General features: G+C 33.5%; 1 protein-coding gene across 1 annotated transcript; it reads left to right on the top strand.

Moving 5' to 3' along the window:
- The first annotated feature begins 13006 nt into the window (after positions 1–13006).
- On the top strand, positions 13007–19493 carry LOC136206792 (protein indeterminate-domain 7-like). The gene is made up of 3 exons (XM_065997967.1): positions 13007–13398; positions 15563–15959; positions 18727–19493. The coding sequence occupies exons 1-3, from the start codon at positions 13239–13241 to the stop codon at positions 19400–19402; spliced, it is 1233 nt and encodes a 410-aa protein (XP_065854039.1). The 5' UTR covers positions 13007–13238; the 3' UTR covers positions 19403–19493.
- Positions 19494–25263: the final 5770 nt, after the last annotated feature.

Below are 25263 nucleotides of genomic sequence, written 5' to 3'. Positions count from 1 at the left end.
TAAATTTTTTGAATCAAATAGTTGGTTTCCATCCGATTTAGAATTTAAATTTCAGCATAAAGTATAAATTAGGGTTACGTTGAAACACTATTCAAGTTTAAAAGAGGAATGGATGGAAGTATGAGAAAAATAAAATAATTTTATTTATTTATTGGCACATAGTATTAGTGCTAATGTCAGCTAATACCTAGATAGACACATCCTATTCCAATGACTTATTCCCATTCTTCTTAGTTCCCTACTCACTTGCTCTATGTTGATGATGTCCTTGTATTCTGTAAAGCTTCTTATTGTAATTTCCGGACCCTGCATGCGACTTTTACAGATTATGGCTCTCTTTCTGGTCAGCATGTTAAATGGCAGAAGTCTGAATCCTTCTTTGGTTGTGCTATTACGGCTAGGCGGAGGGCTCGTCTGACTAGGATTAGTGGAATCAGTATTGGATCGCTGTCGTTCTATTATCTTGGTGTCCCTCTCTTCTTTGGTGCTCCCAAATTCTTTCACTCGTCGGCCATTGCAGATAAGATCTCTTGCAAGTTTTCCCATTGGAAGGGGAAGTCGCTCTCTATGACAGGTCGGCTTACTCTTGTCAACGTTGTAATCACTAGCTCCCCAACTCATTCTTTTGCTGTTTATAAATGGCATTCGAGTCTTCTTAAACATCTAACCAAGCATATTCGAAATTTTATTTGGAGCGAGGATATATTTGAGCGGAGATTGGTAATGGTTCCATGGCACATTTGCATTAATTCGGTCAGTGATGGGGGGTTGGGTGTTAAACAGCTCGGGAGATTTAACTTTGCTCTCTTGGGTAAACTGGCTTGGGGTCTGCTCTCATCTGATGATGCTTGGTTATCTTTGTTACATTCACGGTTCCTTGTGGCTTCCGGATTGCTTCGTGGTCGTGTGCTTAATTCTTCCATTTAGGGATCGGTTCGTGCGGTCTATGATATTCTCAGGCAGCATTGTATATGGTGGATTGGGGAGGAATCTCGGCTCCAATTTTGGACATCTGAGTGGATTACTCCAACGGTTGCTGATAGGGTTGGGCTTTCTCCTTCTGCTCTACACCGTCTTATTGCTCCTTTGGATAATTTTCTTGTGGATGGGGTTTGGATGGATTTACTCGATTTGCCTCCTGAGGTCTTGTGTGCGATAACTACCATCCGGAGAGGTCGTGACCCCTCTAACATCTGTATATGGTGCCCGACAGATAAGGGGGTCTTCACGGTCAAACTTTTTTATGCATGGTTAGGGAATGAACCATCTTCATCGGCGGTTTATCGGTTCCTTTGGCAAAAATTCATTCCGCCCGCACACTCTCTCTTTTGTTGGCGCGCTTTGCTTGGTTATCTCCCTATCCACGATGCTTTGTAGCTTGGAGGTATGTCTATTGTCTCTCGTTGCTGGTTATGCCTTAAGAATTGTGAGTCCATACAACATCTGTTTGTGGATTGTCGGTTTGCTAAAACGCTCTGGCAGAGTGTGTCCTTGTTATTTGGTCGATGAATTATCACATCATCTATTGCTGATCTGCTTAGCTGGGCTACAGATCAGAGGTTTAGCTCCCAGATTTTTGCTCTTTGGTGCAGTGCAGTCCTTCATGTGCTTTGGGTAATCTAGAAGATACTTAATGACTCCGTCTTTTCGGATTTGTCCCCTAATATTCACTCCGCGCTAAGTCTTCTTTAGCTTCAAATTTGTCGGACTGATCTTCTCTCATTCGGTTATGTTTGGAACTCAACTGTTGAACTTGATCTGCTCCACACTGTGCAGTTGTTGCCTCATCGGTCCCGGGCGCTTAGGATTCTACTGGTCCGCTGGTCTGATCCTCCGTCTGGGTGGATTAAAATTAATTTGGATGCCTCAGTTACCACTGTCAATACCGGCTGTGGAGGTGTGTTTCGGGATTCTACTAGACACTCAGCGGGTTCTTTTTCTTTTCCGGCTTCTTGCACCCTGGTGCATGTTGCGGAACTCTCTGCTGCACTTTATGCAATTCGTTTGGCCTACAATAAGGGCTGGCACCATCTTTGGCTTGAAAGTGACTCAATCTATATGGTATCTCTACTTCGTCATGATAACTTATCGGCCCCCTAGGAGTAGCATCATGAGCTTTTGGAGTGTCGCACCTTGCTTCATGAAATGCATTTCGTTGTGTCACATATTTTTTGGGAAGGTAATCAGGTTGCTGATGCACTGGCCAACTTTGTCAAGATCAATTCAGAGCCTCACTAGTGGGACTCACATTCTTATTTCTGTTCCAGTTATATTTAGGAAAACTGTAACGGTCGAGACTTATATCGGTTCGCTTAGTTTTACCATTTCACTCTTTGACATTATTTTTATTTTTTATTCTTTTTATTGATTTGGGTTCGAGGTGGTTGTCTGTGGGTTGCCAACCTTGTTGGGATGTCCCCGACCTCCTTTCCTTGTCCCCTACCTTTTAATAAAAAAATATTAACTGCATAATCTCAACAATCTCTAAAACATTAAATTCATAACGATGTCGACTTTTGCTTGTGAGGGACCAAAAACTAATTAAAGGCATCGCATATAGGTTGGGATTTTTTTTTGGCACTTTAAGAAATTAGAGGTAGACTTCACCATTGTGTCGGCCTAAAATTACTCCATATTAGTCAAGTTAGAAGATAAAATTTTACTATAAATGTATATCTACACTAAAAATGTCAGGGGAAATTTATACCTTATCCCAAATTAAAGGGATGGGTACCAAAATGGTATCAGTGTTATTTAGGAGGTACCAATTTGACCACAACTAGTATGTATGTTGGCGATTTTTTGGGTCAGTGAGTCCTCACACGAGGGTGAAAGAGCAATTAGAAAGTGAGGAAGAGTTAGAGTAAGTTAGGTCTAGTTTCATAGTGGAACGGAACTTTAGGAACCTGTTGACCTCAAAGGTGACTAGAAAGAAGTTAGAGAAGAAAATGGAGCCCAAGCGGCCATTTGTTATTCTACATCCTGGTGGTGGGGTTATTCGTGACAATAAGGTTATGGTAAGGTGAGTTTGCCTGAGGCATATAGGGAGGCTAGTCTTCGTGTGGGTATTGTATATCGTGAGCTGAGGGACCATATGTGGCAGTGGGGACACGATAGTTGTTGAAACACCTTTCCACATGATTTTGATTTGACAAAATTATTTAAGTTGAATTAATTCACCATGATAAAAATATTCTAACACATTAAATTTAAATGCTTTGGTTTATTTGTACTAATGTGTTTGTTCAATGTTGAGTAAATTGAATTATAAGATTAAAGACATTAAAAGTGTAAGGCCCAAAAGCCCACAAGAGAAAGTCAAGCCCAAGTCAATGGATGAAAGCCACACGGCCCAAGCAGACCAAAATGCAGCTAAAGCTGAATGAAACGCAAGCCCAGCAAAGAGAAGGATCGAGAAGCCTTGGTCTAAAAGCTTCAAGATGAAGCTGCTGAGTTGTGCGACAATGGAGTCAGGTCAGCGGCTGACCTGAACAAACTTGGAGACAAAATATTTCTACTTTGGGTAAAATTCAGAAGACACATGAAGCTATCTGAAAGACTTTGCCAAAAATGTAGAGACACTCTGACCAGCCTGACGAAAAGCATCTAAGCACTGCCAAAGACAGAAGATACAAGAATCTCATTAGCCGAAGATGCTGAGCACAGACTGAGTGAAAGTGACAGGAAGTCGTTTCCCTCCAACGGTTATTTCGAAATTCGAAATGACAGGTGCATCAAGTGTCACTATAAATAGGCCATTCAAATGCTTCATTCGATGCAGATCTTCATCAAGTCGAAACGCTGACCAAATTGTTATTCGAAGTTCTATGTTAGAAATGCAAAGCAAATCTTACACCAATTCATATTCTTGTGTAAAAGTCTAGAGTGATTTATTTCATCTAAAGTGTTCTTAGCTTTTGTTTAGAACAAAACACTTATCATTTCTGGAAGTATAGAAAGGAGAAGCTGAGTACTCGGTTATAGTACTCAGCGGTAGAAATAGGATTGAGTAGAGGAATAGAGGAAGGTACTCTTGTATACTCAGTAGCTATTGTAAAAGGTTTGTGCTCTACCTTTAAAGAGCTCAGTAGAGGATTTTGAAAAGCTCGGAAGGAATTCCGGGGACTGGACGTAGGCGGAGAGGCCGAACCAAAATACGTCTGCTGAGTAATATCTTTCTAACCCTTAACTCCTTTATATTGCTTGCTTAATACATCTTCTCGAGGCGATCAAAGTGACTTTGGCTAAATACATGCCTGAGCAAAGTAAGAGTTTTCCTGAGGGTTGATTAGTGGGGGCAGGATTTTGTTCCGACTTCCAAATGTTAATCATGTACTTGTTTCTATTGTTGTAGGTTATGGCTGTCGATGGAGCGTCAGATTGATCCATAGGCTTGGACAATCTTGCATTTTCCTTTGACCTCAAGCCTTTGACGAGGGATTTCCAAGGGGAGGGGAGTTTCTTCATTCACCCGACGAGTTATTCTTTGAGTCCGACCATGGTTGTTCTGGGGTTGGGGGCTCTTCCTCATGAGTGGGTGTAGAAAATGAAGGAGCTATGGATGAAGCGGAGGTTTATATGATGGGGATGGAGGGTGTTGAAGAGGACATCCTGGAAGCTATCACCTTGGTAAGATCGGCCTCTCGAAAGACAAGAGCTGGGAGGAGGCCGCCTTCTAATCGAAGGTCCCTCTAATGAGGCGGAGGATGAGGAGGTTGGTGGAGGTAATATTGTAACTTCTATGGAAGTTGTAATGTTATACGAGGAGGAGGAGGAGGAAAGGCAGACGAATGAGCTAGCTTCTAAGAGGTCAATGACGACTTCATCCTAGTAGAGGGCTCCAGAGCTTGGGAAAGGATCTTTGGCAATCAATGTTACCAAAATAACTTTTCATTATTCTTGAAAGTCAATCTAATTTCTATAATAAAATATCAAAATATTCAAAATAAATTACTCAAATAATCCAAAAATATATTTGGAACTTTAGATATTTATTACAATATTCTAAGATTTTTTAGATTAAAATAACATTTTTAACCATAAAAACACTATTTTTAATAATAAAATACATAGTAAAATAAAATATCTAAATAATCTCAAAATATATTTTGGAACTTTAGATATTTATTATAATATTCCAATAATATTTGAAAATAAAATAGGATTTTTAATAATAAAAACTCCATTTTTAACAATAAAATGCCAAAAGTACAAAATAATTATTTTTCAAACTCAAATAATTTTAAGTTGGATTTTATTTAAATATGAATTTTTGGGTTAAATTTGGTATAAAAATACTTAAAAATGGATCCAAAACGAAAAAAAGATGCAAAAATCATCAAATAAAGCCGCCATAGCTTAGTTTGGGAAAGAGTTAGACTCAAAAATCCACTTTTTGACCAAAAAATTTAATTTTGAAACCAAGGGTTTTACTCGGAGGCATATAAGCAGGTTGAAATAGTCATTACAAGTGAGATAGGTGAACCTTTTTCATTAAAATTTAATTGGTGATATTTTCAAATTGGAATTGGAATTATCTAATTAAATGACTTTATGCATGTAACCACTATTTCTTGTAATAATGATTCTTGAGATTTTTTTATGATATAAATTTTTTTGAATCAAATAGTTGGTTTAATAAATAGTAAATATCTATCTGATTTAGAAATCAAATTTTAGCATGAAGTATAAATTAGGGTTATGTGAAACACGATTCAAGTTTAAAAGTGGAATCGATGGAAGTATAAAGTATAAATTAGGGTTACGTGAAACACGTCCTATTAGCTAGAATTTTTTTTTATGAATTTTGTGTTAACATTATTTTAAAAAAAACATTACCAAAGTTTTTTTTATAAATTTTGTATTAAGATTATTTTAAAAAAAGTACCAAAGTTTTTTATGATTTTTATTAAGATTATTTAAAAAAGGTACCAAAGTTTTTTTTTATGAATTTGTGTTAATATTATTTAGAAAAATTAAAATTAAATATTAATTGCATAATCTCAACAATATCTAAGACATTAAATTTATAATCTATCCGGATTTCTTTCCTTTTCAAATTTTCTTTCCTTTTAAAGTTACAATGTAATAAAAAAAAATTAGCTATAAATGTAGAATGTACATTCTGTCATTTCCTTCAGAACCTTTACCAAAGAGCTCTTTTAGAATTTTAAACTCCTCTCGACACTGCTCATTTCTGTCAACCTTTTTATCTATAAAAAATTTTGTGCATTAACCATTTGTAGAATTAGAGGTGAAAATGAAAGTTTCAGCGATCATTGTGATGGTTTTACTAATAAGTTCATCAGATGAAGTTATGAAGGCCATGGATTTCACAACTTGCAACGATCAATGTATAATTCGTTGTGGTGAACCTTTTGAAGAATGTTTTGGTGGTTGCGGAATTTGTTGTGGTAGATTTCCTCCTGGAAGAAAATTACAACATTCCTATTTATAATAATCAGCGACAGATTCGAGATTTATTGTCAAATGTAAGATTACTAATAATAATGATGATGATGATGTCGTTTAATTAGTTCTAAATTTCTAATGAATAATAATCCATGAATAAAAATTTATATTTTGCTCTTAGTTCTCAATCTTATTTAAATTTCACTGGCATTTTTTTTTTTGCTATCGCAATATATTTTACGTGAATATATATGAGATAAATGACATAAAAATGATAATCGTTTCTATAAATCGTGTTGTCGAGTCAGAAATTGACAGTTCTACTCGTAAGTTTTGGGAGAAATATCACTACAAGAAATTCATCATTTCTTGACGCATAAAAATTGTCATTGAAAGGTAATATTTTGTCACAAATAATAGATACAAAATTCTATCGTCGCAGCAATCGTCATTGGTATTTTGTATATGTGATCATTTTTAATTCCATCATTAATAATTTGTTTTTATGTGACAAATTTTTTATTATGTCATAATAATTTTTAGTTATTGTGACTTTATTTTGTCATTGTTTGTAAACATTGATTGTCTCTGGAGATTGTATTTCGTCATCATTTGTTTAACTTTAAATGACAAAATTTATATTTTGTCATAGTTTAACCTTAAATGACAAAATTTATATTTTGTCATGAAAACTATATTTTATAGTCACGAATATAAAAAATATAACATTCAAACATTACAAGCATAATGATGCTTTGTTTGTCATGAAAACCCGAAGGTTATGTCATATAAAAATTTAACTCCTCTTTTGACATGATAATTGGCGACACATTTTAACCTGGACTTTGATCTTATATATATATATATATATTCTCTTTAATTGTTATATATAAAAAAACTTCCATAATAAAATCAATCCTTTTTACTTGAGTTACTATCTGAATCGAACATTATGATATTGTAGCAGGGCTCCATATCGAGAGCACACCATTTGTATAAGCATTCCCACGAGTAATGCCCAATGGCAATGGTTGTTTCTTTTGCTCTTCTAACATGTTGTAGATACACAATTTACGTTATAGAATTGAAAATGCGGTTATTAAATTTGAATATATTTAATATCTAATATCATCATTGAATCCTAATTATTCATACCACATCATAAAAGGAAAATATACGAATCATTACAAATATATTCATATATCATAATAAACTTTATTAAATTACATTAATAATATTATAAATTTATTTTTAGAAAAATATTAATCTTATACAAATATTTAAATAGTGTTAGTATAAAATGAAAATATACGAATGAAATCAACTGTGAAATCTTAACTGATGCATTTTTATATTAAATAATGAAGAATAAGAATCACCATGGAATCCATTAAAAAAGAATCATCATGAAATTATAAAAAAAAAAAAAAGAAACCATCCTTAAATTACTATATACATTGATGATATAAAATTGTCATTAATTAACATAATGGTAACAATTGTTATAACACATTATGATATTGTATGAAAAATGACATTGTAAAATTAAATATATGACGAAATTTATTAAGTTGTCACATTTGTTTTTATTAAATTATGACAAATAAGAAATGTCATAAAAATTAGTATTTTATCATACATTAATTAATTTTATTTTGTCAAGAAAAGATTTTTTCTCCAAAATTTAGTACTTTCTTTTTGCCTCCAAATTTATAAGTGACGATGTTGAACTTATTGTCATGAAACGTATAAAATAGTGACAAAAATATATATTAATAAAGACATATAAAATTTGTCTTAAAAAGCAGAATACAGTGACGAACTTTAGACTTTGTCACGATTAAGCAACTATTAATGACGAAGTTTTATGCGTAGCAAGAAAAAGTGTCATAAAAAAGGCAAATTTTTTGTAGTGTATAAATATATATCTTTAATAAAAAAATGACATTTTGTTATTATTGAGCCACTTTGTAAGGATAATTTGAATTTTATAAGTCTTTCATACATGGTTTATCAAATAGCGTGATGGTAGTACTTATACTCTAGCGAACCCATAATTTGAATATTTATGTTTTTAAGTTTAATTAATTTAATTAATTATACATAGAAAAAGCTACAAAAATAAATTTTATGGTTTGACCGATTTAAAAAAGACAATCTACAAGTATTGTTTCGTTGAAAAATTAACTCATATCTTTTAACTGTCAAATTCACAAAGTACAACCTCTGTTTGTAAATTTTTAAATCATTAGAACTGTCTTCACAAATAAATGAAATCACAAGATTTATTTTATACTTTTTCTTTTTAAAATATTTTATTACATTGGTTAAAATTCCATTTTAAATCAAATTACTTATTCAAGTAAAAGTTTTACATCAAATAATTACTCTAAGATAAAATAAAAATTAATTTAAAAAAATAGAGGGAAAAAAAGGAATATGGAAAACTACATAGTTTGTCTCCACATACTTTAATTATTTATTTTAATGTTTTGTTATCATTATTTTATTGACTTTTTCTCTTTCCTCTAGTTAAAAAAAGGCAAAAAGTTTTTTTTCCTTAACATCTCTAAATAAATTAAATACATCCGGATCTAGTGGGAATTTTTCTTTCTTCTTTAATGTAAGCGCATTGCGCAAATTTTTTTTTTTAAAAAAAAAATAGTATTATCAATATTATAACTCTTAAACATTATATTGAGACATAAAATTCTTAAATTTTATATTATTGTAAATTTAAAGTTAAAATAAGCAAAATTCATTAAAAATATTTAATATAGTTATTTGATAATACTTTCTAGTGATACAGATAAAAAAAAGCCAATGATGTAATTAAACTTGTTAGAAATCATCATTTTTTTAGATGATTTTTTATTTAGATATTAATATTACAATATTATAAAGTTTAAAGATGTTTATATAACAAAATGAAGTTTGAAGTCATAATGTTAGTAATGATACAATTAAGGGGTTATGGATATATTTTACCGCAATAAACTTACTTCAAAATTTAAACAAATGATATAAGGAGAAGTTGCGATCGAAGAGTCTCGCAATGGACTTGTCCTTGGTACCTACATTCGGAGCGGTCCCTAAGATGCACTCTGACGATCAACTTAGTGGCTAGCAAGGTGATAATATATAGATGGTAGAGAGAGAAAAGTCTAGTCCTTTACTATAGAGTGAGATCCCCATATTTATAGATTTGGTTTGTGAGGTGCGTAAAGTCCTTAATACCCTTAGTATGGCAGGAAAAGCCTTTGACATTTTTGAATGCGCACAGACACGAGGGGTATGGAGGCCTGGCAGCAACTAGATGGTGCGTGTGAAGCCTATATGGGCCTTTTAGCCCATATGCCTCATCAGAAGTCCCCCATGGTGATGGTCGAAGTGAGTCACTACGGGAAAGTGTTACTTGGGGGCGACAAGTGTTTAATGGTGAGATGTTTGAGGATGTATTACCTAGTAGCAAGGCTATGTTCTATGCTTTCAATTCATAAGATTGTGCATGTGTTTCATTTTGGCAGTTGCACAATTATGTTGAGTGGGCTGTCAATGTGCCTGGCGGCTCTTGCAATAATGGCGTTTCTTTTTTCAAAACATGGCTTCCGCATTCAGCTATAAGTGGCTTTTCTCCTTTTCATTTTTTCTTGGTTTTCCTCTTCTTCTTTGCGTCTGCCATTTTTCTTTTCCTCCACATCCTGTTTCAGGGTTTTTGCTGGCTTTCTGTTTGTCTAGTGAAAAAGGTGTTTTCGGTGGTTTTGAGGTCAGTTTTCTTAACTGTCTTCTTTGAGAATTTTCTTTTGTTTTCCTTCTTTCTTTTGGTGAGTTTCCTCACTCTACATCTCGCTGAGAGAACCCTTTAGGTGATTAGGTGTAACCCTAGTATGTACTGGCGATTTATTTGGGTCAGTGAGTCCTCACACAAGGGTGAAAGAGCAATTAGAAGGTGAGGAAGAGTTAGAGCAAGTTAGGTCTAGTTTCATAGTGGAATGGAACTCTAGGAACTCGTCGACCTCAAAGGTGACTAGAAAGAAGTTGAAGAAGAAAATGGAGCCCAAGCTGCCATTTGTTGTTCTGCATCCTAGTGGCGTTATTCGAGATAATGAAGTTGCGGTGACAGTGAGTTTTCCTGAGGTGCATACGGAGGCTGGTCTTCATGTGGGTATTGTATATCGTGAGCTGAGGGACCATATATGGTCGTGGGATATGATAGTAACATATTAGCTTTTGGCCGTAGGTATGACCCTTTTGCTAGGTCGCCAAAATTGAAGAAAGAGGAGGATGCATACATCATCATCATTTTTGAAAGATTTTGGGGCTATTGCGACTGTGTACATGCTAGGATGGCCTTTAATTCTGGATGCACCATCAAGGTCTAAGCGGGCGAATGATTTTTGCACACTTAATGAGATGGTGGTGTATGAGAATCACTTGGATATGGGAATGAGGTTACCCCTTCTGCCTTCCTTCATACAGGTGCTACGAGAGTTCAATTTTACCCTAGAGAAAATAATTAGGAAAGGCTGGAGGCTTATGTTTAAGATGTATGTAATGTTTAAGGAGGCTAGTTACCGCCTAACAGGCTTGGTTTTTGTCAATTTTTCATCTTGACGCAATCAACATCATCACAACATTTTATCTTTCAGCACCCACACTTTAAAGCTATTGAGGGGTTACACTTGAAGCCTCATAATGGAGGCATAAATACATTAAGGTGAAGATGAAGGATATGGCCTCCCCCTTCACAGTTAACTGGAACTCGATCCAATTTTTCCTAGCACTTGGTTGCTTCAGGAGGATCTGATGGAGAGTGAGCGAGAGCTTATGGGGTGGGTGAGTTTGATATTACTCGAGTCAAAGTTGGACTATGAAAAGCTGATTATTGACTAACTTGAGAATGGATGGTTTATGTATTCCACGTGGAAGGTTGTCCGTCTTGATGGCTAGAAGAAGGGCAGGTTGCATAAGTATTTGGAGGGAATGGTCTTAACAAGGCATAATCTTACCGATCTCAAGGCGATCAAAGTGAATTTGGCGAAATAGATGCCCGAGCAAAGTAGGACTTTTCCTGAGGGTTGATTGGTGGGGGTAGGATTTTGTTCTGACTTCCAAATGCTAATCATGCAGTTGTTTCTTTTGTTGTAGGTTATGGCTTTCGATGGAGCATCAGATTGATCCATAGACTTGGACAATCTTGCATTTTCCTTTGACCTCAAAACTTTGATGAAGGATTTTCAAAGGGAGGGGAGTTTCCTCTTCCACCCGATGAGCTATTCTTTGAGTCTGGCCATGGTTGTTCTGGGGTTGGGGGCTTTCCCTCATGAGTGGGGGTAGAAACTAAGGGAGGTATGGATGAAGAGGAGGGTCATGTAATGGGGATGGAGGGTGTTAAAGAAGACATCCTGGAAGCTGTGACGTTGTTAAGACCGATCTCTTGAAAGAGAAGAGATGGGAGGAGGTTGCAATCTAATCGAAAATACCTTTAATGAGGTGGAGGAGCAAGAGGTTGGTGGAGGTAATATTGTAACTTCTCCGAAAGTTGCCATGTTATACAAGGAGGATGAGGAAAAATGGACGGATGAGCCAGCCGACTTCATCCTAGTAGAGGGCTCCCGAGCTTGGGGAAGGATCTCATTGTCGTGGGAAAGAGGAGGAGGCTCATGATGACAGCATGATGGAGGCAGATGCGTTTGTGAGGGAGATGGAGCAAAAGGTGTCTGATTTTCTAAACTTCGTGAGACGGTTGACTCTAGAGGCAAACATGTGTAATAGCATGATGTGTAGGCAGTTGGCATCCTTGGTATTAATGCCTGATGAGAAGAAGAAAATCGAGGTCCTGGACATTAGGAGGAATGAAGTGATTCTCTAGACACAATGAGCTGAGAGGTTGGGTGAGGAGAAGGGGCAAGTGGTCTTGACCAAAGAGAGGGATGATGTCATGGTTGTGACGGGTGTCGTAAAGGCGGGGAAGGCTGTTATAGAGGTAAGTATTTCCCATGTGCAGGTTGACTTGGTGAAGGTCCTATCAATTATGTCTAAAATGTTTAGTGTTGCAAACACAATTATAAAAAAAAAACCTACCAAAATATAAAAAATTAAATTTGCCATGTATATGTTAATCATAAAAAAGAACTGTCTAAAATATTTACTATATTATCAACACACTTACAAACGACCTGAAAAATACATGCACATGCTTCAATTTATCGACAAACTTATTTGAAATGTCTAATGTGACAATTAAATAACGGTCAAATCAATATTTTCAAATTTTCTATCAGGTAAGGATAAAATTGATCCTGCCTACCCACTTCCCCTTATCCAACACCTTTGGCCTTCCGGATTTTAAACGCTTATATAAGTATTAATTTCTCATCTTACTAATCAGTCTCAGTCACTCTCTCTCCGTTTCCAATATGGGATTCAATTTATTCTTACCCCCATGCAATCTTTTAAGACCACTCCTTGCTCAGACCTTGTGTCCTGTACCGCCCGCTCCGGACCGTTACAATATATTATATATATAGTGTTGTAGCCTATATATTATAAATTATATTTATGTTGTTATTATGTTTTGAGAGACAAAATAAGTTATGCTCTTTCTCTCTCTCTCTCTTTTCTTATAATTTCCATGAAGAAGAAATGATTTTTCTGGTTTTTGTCTTCCTCTAGCTACTCTCTACTCTCAAACAAAAACCCAAAAAATTTCTTTGTTTTTGTCTTAATTTTTTTTTTTTTTTAACATTTATATATCCAAAAACAAAGAAAGAAACAAGAAAGTTTGGTGGCAGAAGTAGAAATTATTTGTTTTTATCTTCTTTTCAATGTCTAATATTACAGATGAAGCTGGAAGCTTCTCTTCTGGAAATAATATTATCAATAATACTGCCGGAGAAGACAAACCTGCCGGCAACGGAAACGGCGACTGCTCCACCACTCCACAACCTCCATTGAAGAAGAAGAGAAACTTGCCTGGAAATCCAGGTGTAAATTAATTATATTTTTAATCTCTCTTAATTTCCAATTAGTCATTATTTCCCTAATTAAAGTTCAATTATTTTTTCATTAAAGAAATCATTTAACTTAAATTGGCTTTTAATTAATATATAATAATGATTTATATATATATATATATACAACAAATTATTTAATTTTTCTTATCAATTTTCCGAAAAATGACAAAAAGTAGTTCCGAAAAATGAAACCAGTCAGATACTAACCATTTGGTTCTATTTTTCGGAACTACTTTTTACTTTTGAATTCTAAACATGAGATAAAAATAATATCTAGTAAAATTCTGAAACAGCTATTTTAATAGAAAAACAAGTAATATCTACTACTTATTAGCAACAACAACAGTAAAAAGTAACATATGAACTAAACGGGCATAAATCTACTCTTCCTCGATAACCATACACATAAATTTATGTCTTGTCACTATAATATATAAATAAAAGTAGCTTTAATCTTTTTGTATCATAATAACAAAAAGAAAAGCCACGTGGCTACTTCAATTTCAATTTCAAGAGAGCAATAAAAATGTCTTTCTTTCTTTCAAATCAATTTTTTCTCTTTTAATTTCCTTTGTCGGTATGTACCTTTTTTTTTCATTTCAGATTACAATTTTTTTCTGTTTACAAAATAGATAATAAATAATGCTTAAATATACAAAAAAAATAAAATTTGTAATTTATATATATATTTGTAAATATATTTTTCTACTTATAAAAATTTATAATAAAGACAAACTTTTTAATTAAAACTATTCAAATTTACCCACATAATAAATGTTATTATTTTTGTACTTGTCACATAAATAAACAAATAAATAAAATAAAATCTTAGAAGAATAGTGAATAATTGTTCCATAAGTGGTTGAAGGAGTTCAATTATTGGCTACAATCTCAATAATTGAATTCAACTGTTTGTTTCACTTTTTTATTTATTTATTTTTAACTCTTTCTTTATATAATATCTATTTCTTCATGCACTAGGTCTATATCTACTACTTCCTACCTTAACTTTTTTTTTTTTTTTATGTATACTAAAGTCTATAAATGAGTCTAGCCGGCTTTGACCGTTTATACTTGTTTCGTTAAAAAATTAACGAGCTCAAACTCGAACCCAATATTATATCCGTACGTTTTTATAAGTTGTAAGTTGTTTATAAGTTGTTCGCGCACTTGTTCATCAATTTTGCTCACGAACAACTCGTTAATTCAGTTTATGAACTTTGCTCGTAAACAATTTATTAATTATGTTAATTATTTATAGGGTGAAGTAACAAAAACCTTTGTACTTTCACTTTTTGGCAAACTCGTGTCTGTAAAAAAATTTATCCAAATGGAAATTGAGGTTTTTGTTTGCGACTACGAGATGACCGGGGTTTTTTGCTTTGTTAAAAACAACGACCTTAAAATTAAAATGAGGTTGACAACCTTAAAATTGAAATTTGTTTAGGTCATTTAGGTATTGTTTTGAACAGAGAGAAAGTGAATGTTTAGAGAAATAAAGCTCCGAAAATGATGATTTTAGAAAACAAAAATATTTGATTCCATATACTAAACAACTTTAATTCTTGGAATTTTCCATTTGAGGTTGTTAATTGTTATTTTTATAGTGTCAAACTAAACGATCCTCGTAACAAAACGAAAACCGCAATCCTCGTTTGGGTAAAAAAAAATTACAGATACTAGTTAGATAAAAAGTGAAAGCACATGGTTTTTTTAGACTTTACCCTTGTTTATATTGATTTGAAATTCCTTTAACACAAAACTACATAATTTTGAAATCTACAAAACTAAATTTTACACAAAACTGCGTTGTTTACATTTTTCCTTTTATAGAAATATTGTTATTAAAAAAATAATCGAACCAAACTTGCTCACAAGCATATTTGTAAACACTATAAGTAAGCTTGTTCATGAACCTATAATCTAGCATGCTCGCAAGTTTTCGAGCCGAGCTTCATCGTGCTCAAACTCGGCTCGTTTATAAATCGAACACGATCAAACTTTTGCCGAGCTGCTCAGGCTCTACTAAAATCTCATTGTAGCAAAATAATATATGCTTAACATCTTATATATTATAAATCTAATTAATTAATAAACTGATTTAATTAAATTTGTGAAAATTTTAAATAATGCAGACCCAAATGCAGAAGTAATAGCATTATCACCAACTACACTATTAGCTACAAACAGATTTGTTTGTGAAATTTGCAACAAAGGTTTTCAAAGAGACCAAAACCTTCAATTGCATAGGAGAGGGCATAATCTTCCATGGAAATTACGGCAAAGAACGAATAACGAAATCCGAAAAAGGGTTTACGTTTGCCCGGAACCGTCGTGTGTTCATCATAATCCGGTTCGGGCATTAGGCGATCTGACCGGAATCAAGAAGCATTTTAGCCGGAAACATGGTGAAAAGAAATGGAAATGTGAGAAATGTATGAAGAAATATGCAGTGAAATCTGATTGGAAAGCTCATGCTAAGACTTGTGGAACTAAGGAGTATAAATGTGACTGTGCCACCATCTTTTCTAGGTTAGTATTTATTAATTTTTTCACATTTTTTAACTTTTATTTTTACGTAAATATAACCGAAATCGTCACGTTTGGTATTTACCGAATAGATTGAAATTCTCTCGATTTGAGTTTCAATTTACGATATCAAGTTGCATGGTCTATTTAGTTCAATTATAACTGTTGTTATTATTGTTGACTGTTTGTAGTTGCAGTAAGCTATTTGTTATTGTTGTTAGTTGTTTAATTATTAGTGTTTCATAAAATTATGATGAACTGTTATTGTTAATAGATAAAATGTATAATAAAGGCATGTTTTAAATTAATTAACAAATAAATTATAAAATAAAATTGGGTAAATTTCAAATAAAACTCATCAGATAAAGGACTGTGGTTTACTTTTTATCAAAACGAGGATTGGGGTTTTCAATTTTAGCACAATAATGACTTTTTCAATTGATACTATTAAAATAACCATTTACGACTTCAAAAATGACATATTTTAAGAACTACTAACATTTTAAGCAACTTTAATTCTTCAACTTTTTTATTTTAGATTATTTAGATGATGTTTGGTAAAGAGAGAGAAAGTTAATGTTTAGAGAGAGAAAGTTCCAAAAAAGATAATTTTCGAAAATCGAAAATGTAGTTCCATAAAAAATATGACATTTAACAACTTTAATTCTTGAAAATTTTCATTTTCAGGACGTTAAAGATGGTTTTAATAGTATTAATCCAAGTGCGAAACCTCAATCCTCGTTTTGACAAAAAGTAAACCACAGTCCTTTATCTGAAAATTAGTGAAACCATAGGGATTTTATTTGAAATTTACCCAATAAAATTTTCATTTCTTGCAATGATGTATATAGATAGAAATAATGTTAAAGAATGGGAAATGAAAAGGATAATTTTGTCGATACAAATAATTACAAACAGTTGTTTATTAAAAGCTCTGAACACAACTGTTTTTATAAAAAAAAATGCTAAAAGCTCGCGTTTTTTAAACTTAGCCAAACACTATTTTTCCTACGGTTTGTTATTCCGAAAAACTGAAACAAACACCCTTAAGGCTCTGTTCTTTTTTACTGAACTGAATGCTATTGAACTCAATTTAATAATAATGATAATATTATACTTTAAAAATATAAATAATTAAAATAAATAATGATAAATTACTGAACTAAACTGGATGTTATTAAACTGAACTAAAATTACCGATACTGAAATTAAATAAAAAAGAACCGAGTCTACCTATTCAGAAAAAATGTCTCTTCAAAAAAATTAAATTTTGAATATAGGAGTGAAAAATATTGTTTTATCCATTTTCTTTTGTTTATGTGTTCAAGTTTGCTAAACCAACTGAATTAGTTATAAATTTAAGCTTATTAAATCTTAACCAAACCAATTAATTATTATTGTCAATTTTGGTGCATGAACCTATAAATAAATATTAAAAAAATAAATATGGATATAGAGTTGGTATATATATATATATATATATATATATATATATATATATATATATATATATATATATGTTTTTCATTTAATTAATTGATTTAGACATAGGTTTATATAATTGAAAGAGAGATGATATTCTATGTATATTTGGGGTCTTTGTTTGACTAATAATATTAATGTTTTTTCATAAAGTCATTATCATTCTTCTATTTAAATTCTTTATTTATTTATTTTTTGTTTGAAATGGTTTTTATATTTATTGTCTTTTTTATTATTAATTTTTTCATCATATCAACAAATTTTGTTTAATTATGTCTATATTAATTATTTTGTGGTCCACAATTTGAATTAGACGGTCCATTTTTTTAAAATAATCACATATCCTTTTCAGTTTTCTTTATTTATTTATTTTTCAATTGGATACAGAAAGCTCATAATATTAAGAGAAAATATAGTATTGGGTCCCTCTGTATTTGGTATTTGTCAATTGATTAAAAAATTTAAATTGATAGATAATGTCTTTAACATTTTTTATTATTATTGTTGTTACTATATTTTTATAGGATAAGGTGAAAAAAAAATCGCTAAAGAATTAATTTTACTTCTAATGTTTAAAATGCTATAATTTTACTTTTAATATCTAGAATGAGGCAATTTTACTTCTAAGGTTTAAAATGATATAATTTTACTTTTAATGTCTAAAATGATGCAATTTTACATCTAATATCTAAAATGATGCAAGTTTACCTTTAACGTTGGTAGTCAATAGCAATTTTACCCATAACGTTATCAAGTTGGGTCATTTTGAGAAATAATTTACCAAACTGTCTTCTCAATCATGAATCTTGTCATCTACACTTCACATATGAATCATTTTATCACTCATTAGTAACAGATCATAAAATTATGATTAGATGTGAAAAAAATTTTAAAATATATATATTCTCTTTGATATGAGTTGAACAAAAAAAATTCAAAATATTTCACCGAATTTATAAATATTAATCTCCCATTCTATTATTAAATCACAAAAAAATATAAAATCTTTTTTTAAAAAAACAAACTGATCAATTAGTGCAGAATAAGGAATGTGTTTTATAATAATGTCTGAAATTGACCCAACTTGACAATGTTAGGAGTAAATTCACTTTTTATTGCTAACATTAGAGGTAAAATTGCACAATTTTGAATGTTAGGAGTAAAATTCCTCCTGACTGTAAACGTTATGGATATTTTTGCACCTTACTATTTTTATTAATGTATTATTTTATTTTTTTGTTACTATATTTCCAAATATTGATTAGTTGTTAATTAATTGATTTTGTAGGAGGGACAGCTTCATAACACATAGGGCATTTTGTGATGCCCTAATAACAGAAGAAAAGAAAGCACATCAAGGATTATTAGTTCCCAATAATACCCCTATAAACAACAACTTCAACCATATAATAAACACCAAAATTCCACTATTACCCTCAGGAACACTGTCTTCAACCATGTCAACTTCTTCATCTTCTTGTTCTTCCCTTCAATTAACTGCAAATTCACTGTCAATCTTTGAAGGAACCCATGTTCATGGACATCATCTACCCGGGGCCGGGGCCGGACCCGGATCAATGATGTCAGCAACTGCATTGCTGCAAAAAGCAGCTCAAATGGGTGCAACTACTGGAAGTGGAAGTAGTAGCAATTTGAATAAGATGGCACCAATTTCAAGTTTTGGTACTGAATATATGAACCAGATGTTGTTGAATGGTAGTACTAGTAATTTGGGTATGTTCTTCAATGGAGTTTTGGAAGAAAATAATAATAATGGATTATTAGTGAAGAAGAAGAGGTTTTTTGATGGTGGAAGTGGGGATGATGATGATGTGATGATTGTTGATTTTTTTGGAGTTGGAGAATCAAGAGATGAAGAAATGGAGATAAATTCTAGGATTGAAGGATTAAGTCAATTTGAGCAAGCAACAGTAGCAATGGAGAAACACATCTGGGATGTCTGAAATAGTAAAAGTTTGAAACTCTTCAAAATTGTATTCTATATATGTAAGTTAATGGTATAATTTGGTTCGGTCTTAAAAAAATCAACGCTCAATTCAATTCTGGATTTTTTTATTTGGTTATTCGTTTGGTTTAATAATCTTTAAAATATGTGCTCAACACTAAGTTGTGTATTCAATTTAACCTAAAACACCAATTGGCCAACTAATTGGAAATGTCTCGGTTACTTTCTGAACTTATTAAAATGACTTATTAACGTCTGAAATATATGAAGCACTGACTCGGATGCGAACATGAGTGTAGATACGGTAAGCAATATTTTTAAAAAATATGAGACACGAATACAGCAGGACGCAGCAAATTTTATATTATTACATAGCAAAACATAGAAAAGCAAATCATAATTAAATAACTATAGTCTAATTAATACACAACAAGTTTAGTGGAATTCATTGTCATGTAGGACCCATGTGACAATGAATTCCACTGAAAGAAAAAATAAATTATAGTAACTGAAAATCTTGGTATGACTCATGTCGCTTGAACTTCTTACTATAGTATCATATTTTCAGCTTCTTACTATAATAGTTGAAAAGGAAAACAATAAAAAATAGAGAAGGAAGAAAAAACCGTAGTAGGTGAGTTCGCACTAGAGAAAGGAAAAGTTTGAGGAATGAAACTAGAGAAGAAGGAAAGCATAGAAAGAAAGAGTTTGAGGAATCGCACCAGAAAAGAAGGAAAGCATAGAAAGAAAGAGTTTGAGGAATCGTACTTGGGAAGAAGGAAAGAAGAGAAAGAAGAGTTTGAGGAAGGAATCATGCCAGAAATTATATCAAGTCGTATCCCACCGTGTCCTCAAGTACCCCACTGTGTTCGATTTCTAAAACAAAAAAAACCCAGGGGACACATTTTTTCCATGTCGGGTGGTAGTCCGGACGTGCCCCGGTGAGTCCCCATGTCCGATAAGTCCGACTCTGCCACTGCGATCCCCCCTTCCCCCAAAGAATCCATGCATCATAATCTGAAATTATTTCAAGCAATTAATTGCCTCTTGAACTTGTTGTTAGGGATTATAGCCAGTTAATCAACTATGATGTAGCAGAATTGTGGTTTAAAATTTATTTATAATTCATTATTGTTTGATCTTTGTTCGTTAACCATTAATTGAATATAAAATTGTTTTGATCCGTTTAAGGATATAAACATACTCATTCTAGAGACTGCTGAAGAATCCACAAGATAGTCGATCTCTAAAGTCAGATACATGAATAGTTATCGAGCTAGAACCGATGCTAGTAATATAACGAAACAAGAACGAAACGAAAACGGTGAGATGAGTGTATAAGGGTCTGGCTGAAATATAGCTTGATGTGTTATAAGGAGGCCGAATTCTTAACTTTAGTGTCTAGGGCCTGGCCGAAAAATAGCTTGATGATACTAATTCCTTCATTAGTATCATAAACGTCTATAAGCTCTTTGTATTGGCGAGCATGGGCTTCTAGGTTGCCTATCCTCTTGTAATGTGGCAAGTTAGAAGGCTTAAACCTTCTCATAGCTCAAGATCCGCAAGGAGAATGGCGAGTACTTGTGAGATGGAGCTTAGCTTATTCTTTAAGTATCTATATCTTAGCAAGGAACCAAGCACTCGACTGTCCATCTCATCATCTTCTATGCTAGTGGGTTGGGGAGTGGATAATCTGCCCTCTATTTCTAGATCTCTACATTGTCGGCTGGGATCTTATTATGACGCCAGGATCTGGGTGCTCCATATCCTGGGGCAGCCGTTGTCTTGTGAGTGGATCAAATAATCACAATCCTTTTCGAATTTTCGATCTTTCTATATCTCTAAATAATTATCTTCGAATCCCATGTCGGTCTATGTTTCTGGTTTGATCAGATATAAGTTCGGTACTTCGTGCAGGAGGGGGATTCGTCATCCTCGAACATATATAAGGAGAATTCTGGTAGGAAACCCATAACATGTCCTCCCTGAAGAATAGGTGGTAGGCTACTATAAAGATGTTCGCTTGTCCTTGAGAATGGTCGTGAGTTGCCAGATCCGTGCAACACACTCCCTAACTGAGTATTTGCAAGGATATGAGATTGGTTCGGGGCAAGTGTCACAAGTCTTGTAGCAAAGTCCCTGAGTATCGCAATTAAGCGATCTCCTGCCTCTTGGCTCATATTACCAGCAACAACAGTCTCTACCACATTTAGGAAGGTGGACGGGGATGTCGCGTCTAGATTTTCCACTATGGCAGCCTCTAAGGCGGGAACCATCATGTGGAATGGCATGGACATTGTAGAATTCCCAGTAGTAGGTATCGTAGAACTCCCCTTAGTGGGTACCATAGGGATCCCGGTAGTGGGAAGGATTGGTAGTCCATCCTCACCACACCAATTGATAATCGGGCTGACTTTTTTGGCTGACTTTTTTGGCTGGAATTCCTTCCCTGAGAGGTACCATTGGGTTTGGCCGGAACACTCTAATGGTAAAGTCAGTATGATATTCGATAAGAAAATAGATGATAATGACAAGAGTTTGAGGGAAGTTAGCCAACATACCTGAAACATACCCAAGTTATGGTATTTATACATTCATTTGTAACCTTTTGGCGCTAATGGAGTCTTAATGGAACAGTTATGTCATTACTCCTCTTAATGGTTATTAATTTATCATTTAAGTGTATTCATTCCCTTTTGAAGAAGATATAAAAGCGCCGTTTAATCTCCACTGTAACCACCAAGATGAGATATGATGGCAGATATATTCGGTCGGCGGGTCTCTTAGTTCCAATTATTTCGTCGTATCTTACTTATATGGCGTATCTTTCATGGTTCGATCGAAATGGTGTGATATAGTGTAGTAGACTCATTCTCTTTCCACATTATTATACATTTGCTCCAAGAATAAATCTGAATGTTATCATGTCTTAGCTATTATCGATCTCAACCTAGTTGGGATCAGGCGCACCTAGTTGGGATCTGGGGGCAGTTGCGGCTTAGCTCTTAAACCCATTTCTATTTAAAAAAATATAGTATGAATTAAGAAAGCTTTCTATTGCATATATAATTTTATCATTTGGGGAATTATATATATACATACTTTAAATTTAAGGAAATGATAGAAACCTTACATTACTTATAATTTTATATAGGGTGGCATGATCAACCTGTTCAAATGAGTATTATATGTATTTTATACCTTATATTAAAATTGAAATATAAGTTGATCTTAATATATTAATTAGGGTAAAGTTCAAATAAAACCCCTGTGGTTTCACTAATTTTCAGATAAAGGACTATGGTTAACTTTTTGTCAAAACAAGGATTTAGGTTTCAAACTTGGATTAATGCTATTAAAACCATCTTTAACGATCTGAAAATGAAAATTTTCAAGAATTAAAGTTGTTCAATGTCATATTTTCTATGGAACTGCATTTTCGATTTTCGAAAATCATCTTTTTTGGAACTTTCTCTCTCTAAACATTAACTTTCTCTCTTTTTACCAAACATCATCTAAACAATCTCAAAATAAAAAAGTTGAAGAATTAAAGTTGCTTAAAATATTAGTAGTTCTTAAAATATGTCATTTTTGAAGTCGTCAAATGTGATTTTAATAGTATCAATTGAAAAAGTCCTTATTTTGTTAAAGTTAAGAACCTCAATCCTCGTTTTGACAAAAAGTAAACCACAGTCTTTTATCTGAAAATTAGTGAAACCACAGGGATTTTATTTAAACTTTACCCTATTAATTATTCATTAGAAGACTAGTAAAATTTTGGATATCAATAAAATTTATAATAACAAAACTAATAATCTTTAAGCTCTAGCTTACCGACTGTGGTAAATACAGGATTATTTGATTGTGAAACGATTTTATAAGTGGTGTGTAAAAAAAATTGTGTTCAATTTTTTTTTTTGTCTATACATGTTATAATCTGAGTAGTCAAGAACCAATTTTTAAGTATCAATGTAAAATTTCTCAGAATTAAATTATATTGTGTTTAAGATTCTTAACATGTCTAAAAATTGTGTCTAATAGAAAAAATCGGATTCAATGAGGACCTAATAGGTAAAAAAATTAAAAATTTGGATTTAAGAACAGCCTAATAGGCCAAAAAATTTAGAAATTTGGATTCAAGAATGGCCTAACAAGGTAAAAAAAATAAGAATTTTGAATTTAGAGAGAGGGTCTAACATACCAAAAAAAAATTAAAATTTTAGCTTTAGAAAGGGGCTAATAGGTTAAAAAAAATTAGAATTTTGGATTTAGAAAATGTCTAACCGGACCTGGGCTAATTGGGGGTGTTAATTAGCATCCAATCTAAATTTCTTGGAAACAAGAGAACCGGAATCACCGTAACCTCAAATTTTGTGAAAACAATGAGACCAAAACTGCTCATAATCATGGTGGTTCCGATAGCCGCGCATGTATCCGCCCCTGGCTAAATACTTTTTATAGCTGAAAGCTGCTGTTGGGCTTTAAATATTTTCATAATTTAATCTTAATTTCTTAACTGAAATTATTAAAGTTATGGCCAAAAAGCCCTAATATCACTAGATATAATCGCCAAAAAAAATCCTAACAATTATGCCACTTGCTTGCACGAATTGTCATCGCTAAGATTAAGGAGTAGGGGTGACAATTATTGGGCTAGTGACATATTTATGTCGTATTAAGGACCCGTTTGGTTCAGCTGTTAGCTAATAGCTGTTGCGGTTGCGGTTGCTGTTAGCTGTTTGCAGTTGCAGTAAGTTGTTAGTTGTTTGCAGTTGCAGTAAGCTGTTAGCTGTTTAATTACTAGTATTTGGTAAAATTATATTGAACTGCTGCTGTTCGGATTTAAAATGTCTAAAATGGACATGTTTTAAATTAATTAACGATGAAATTATAAAAGGAAAAATGTGAAAAAATACCTATAATGTTTAAATTAATCAACGATGAAATTATAAAAGGGAAAATCGCGCGTCTCTCTCGATAGGGAAAACCCTCGAGCGTCGTCGTCGCCGCGCTACCAGGGTTGCGTCGTCGCCAACCGTTCTGCCACCAGTGAGAGTGTCCTTCCGCTCAGGTAAAGGTATGTCTCAGTCTTGTGAGTGTTTAGTTGAAGGTTGTTGATTGATTTTGCTAGGTTTAGTAATCAGTTCTTGGTTTGATTTTCGTTTTCCGTCATCGGTTTCTGAATTTAGAGGAAGTGTTGAGCGAGGGAGGGTCGGTGTTGCGGGTTATTGCTGTCTGTTGCTGTTCTAGGCCTGGGGACAGCGGTCTGTTCTTCTCCGATCTCGGTTTCCATCGTCGGTGATAGGCATTTGAGGGTCTGTTGCGCGCTGAGGGGACAGTGAAGTAGGGTCAGCTGTTCTGGTTCTTTGTCCTGAACTGTGGTGTTATTCGGTTTTTACATTGAGACTTTTTGGGGGCCAGCAGTGAGTCTTTCTCTGGTTTGTGATGGAGAGGGAAATGGAGGGGCTCAGAATTGAAGGGGAAGAAGGGGGGCATCTAGACTTGATAACGCCGCCTATAGCGGAGGTTGTGGCGGACTCAGGTCTTCGTTTTCTAGGAAGATTTGTAGCTGATAGACCACTCAACTTCTTGAGTATGAGAAACAGGCTGGCAGTACTTTGGAGACCGGTTAGAGGCGTCGAAATTCAAGAGGTAAGTTCCAACCTCTACTCCTTTGAGTTTTTTCATCCGATTGATAGAGATAGGGTGATTGCTGGAGGTCCTTGGTCTTTTGATAATTATGTGTTGATTATGAATACCTGAAATTTTGGAGTCCATGTGGATGATGTGCCTTTAGTGAATTATTCTATCTGGGTTCAAATTTATGGTCTGCCTGTGGGGACTATGTCTGAGATAGTT

The sequence above is a fragment of the Euphorbia lathyris genome, chromosome 9, assembly GCF_963576675.1.
Source record: "Euphorbia lathyris chromosome 9, ddEupLath1.1, whole genome shotgun sequence".
NCBI lineage: Eukaryota > Viridiplantae > Streptophyta > Magnoliopsida > Malpighiales > Euphorbiaceae > Euphorbia > Euphorbia lathyris.
The sequence above is the reverse complement of the archived record's forward strand: the minus strand, read 5'-3'. Positions and strand labels throughout refer to the sequence as shown.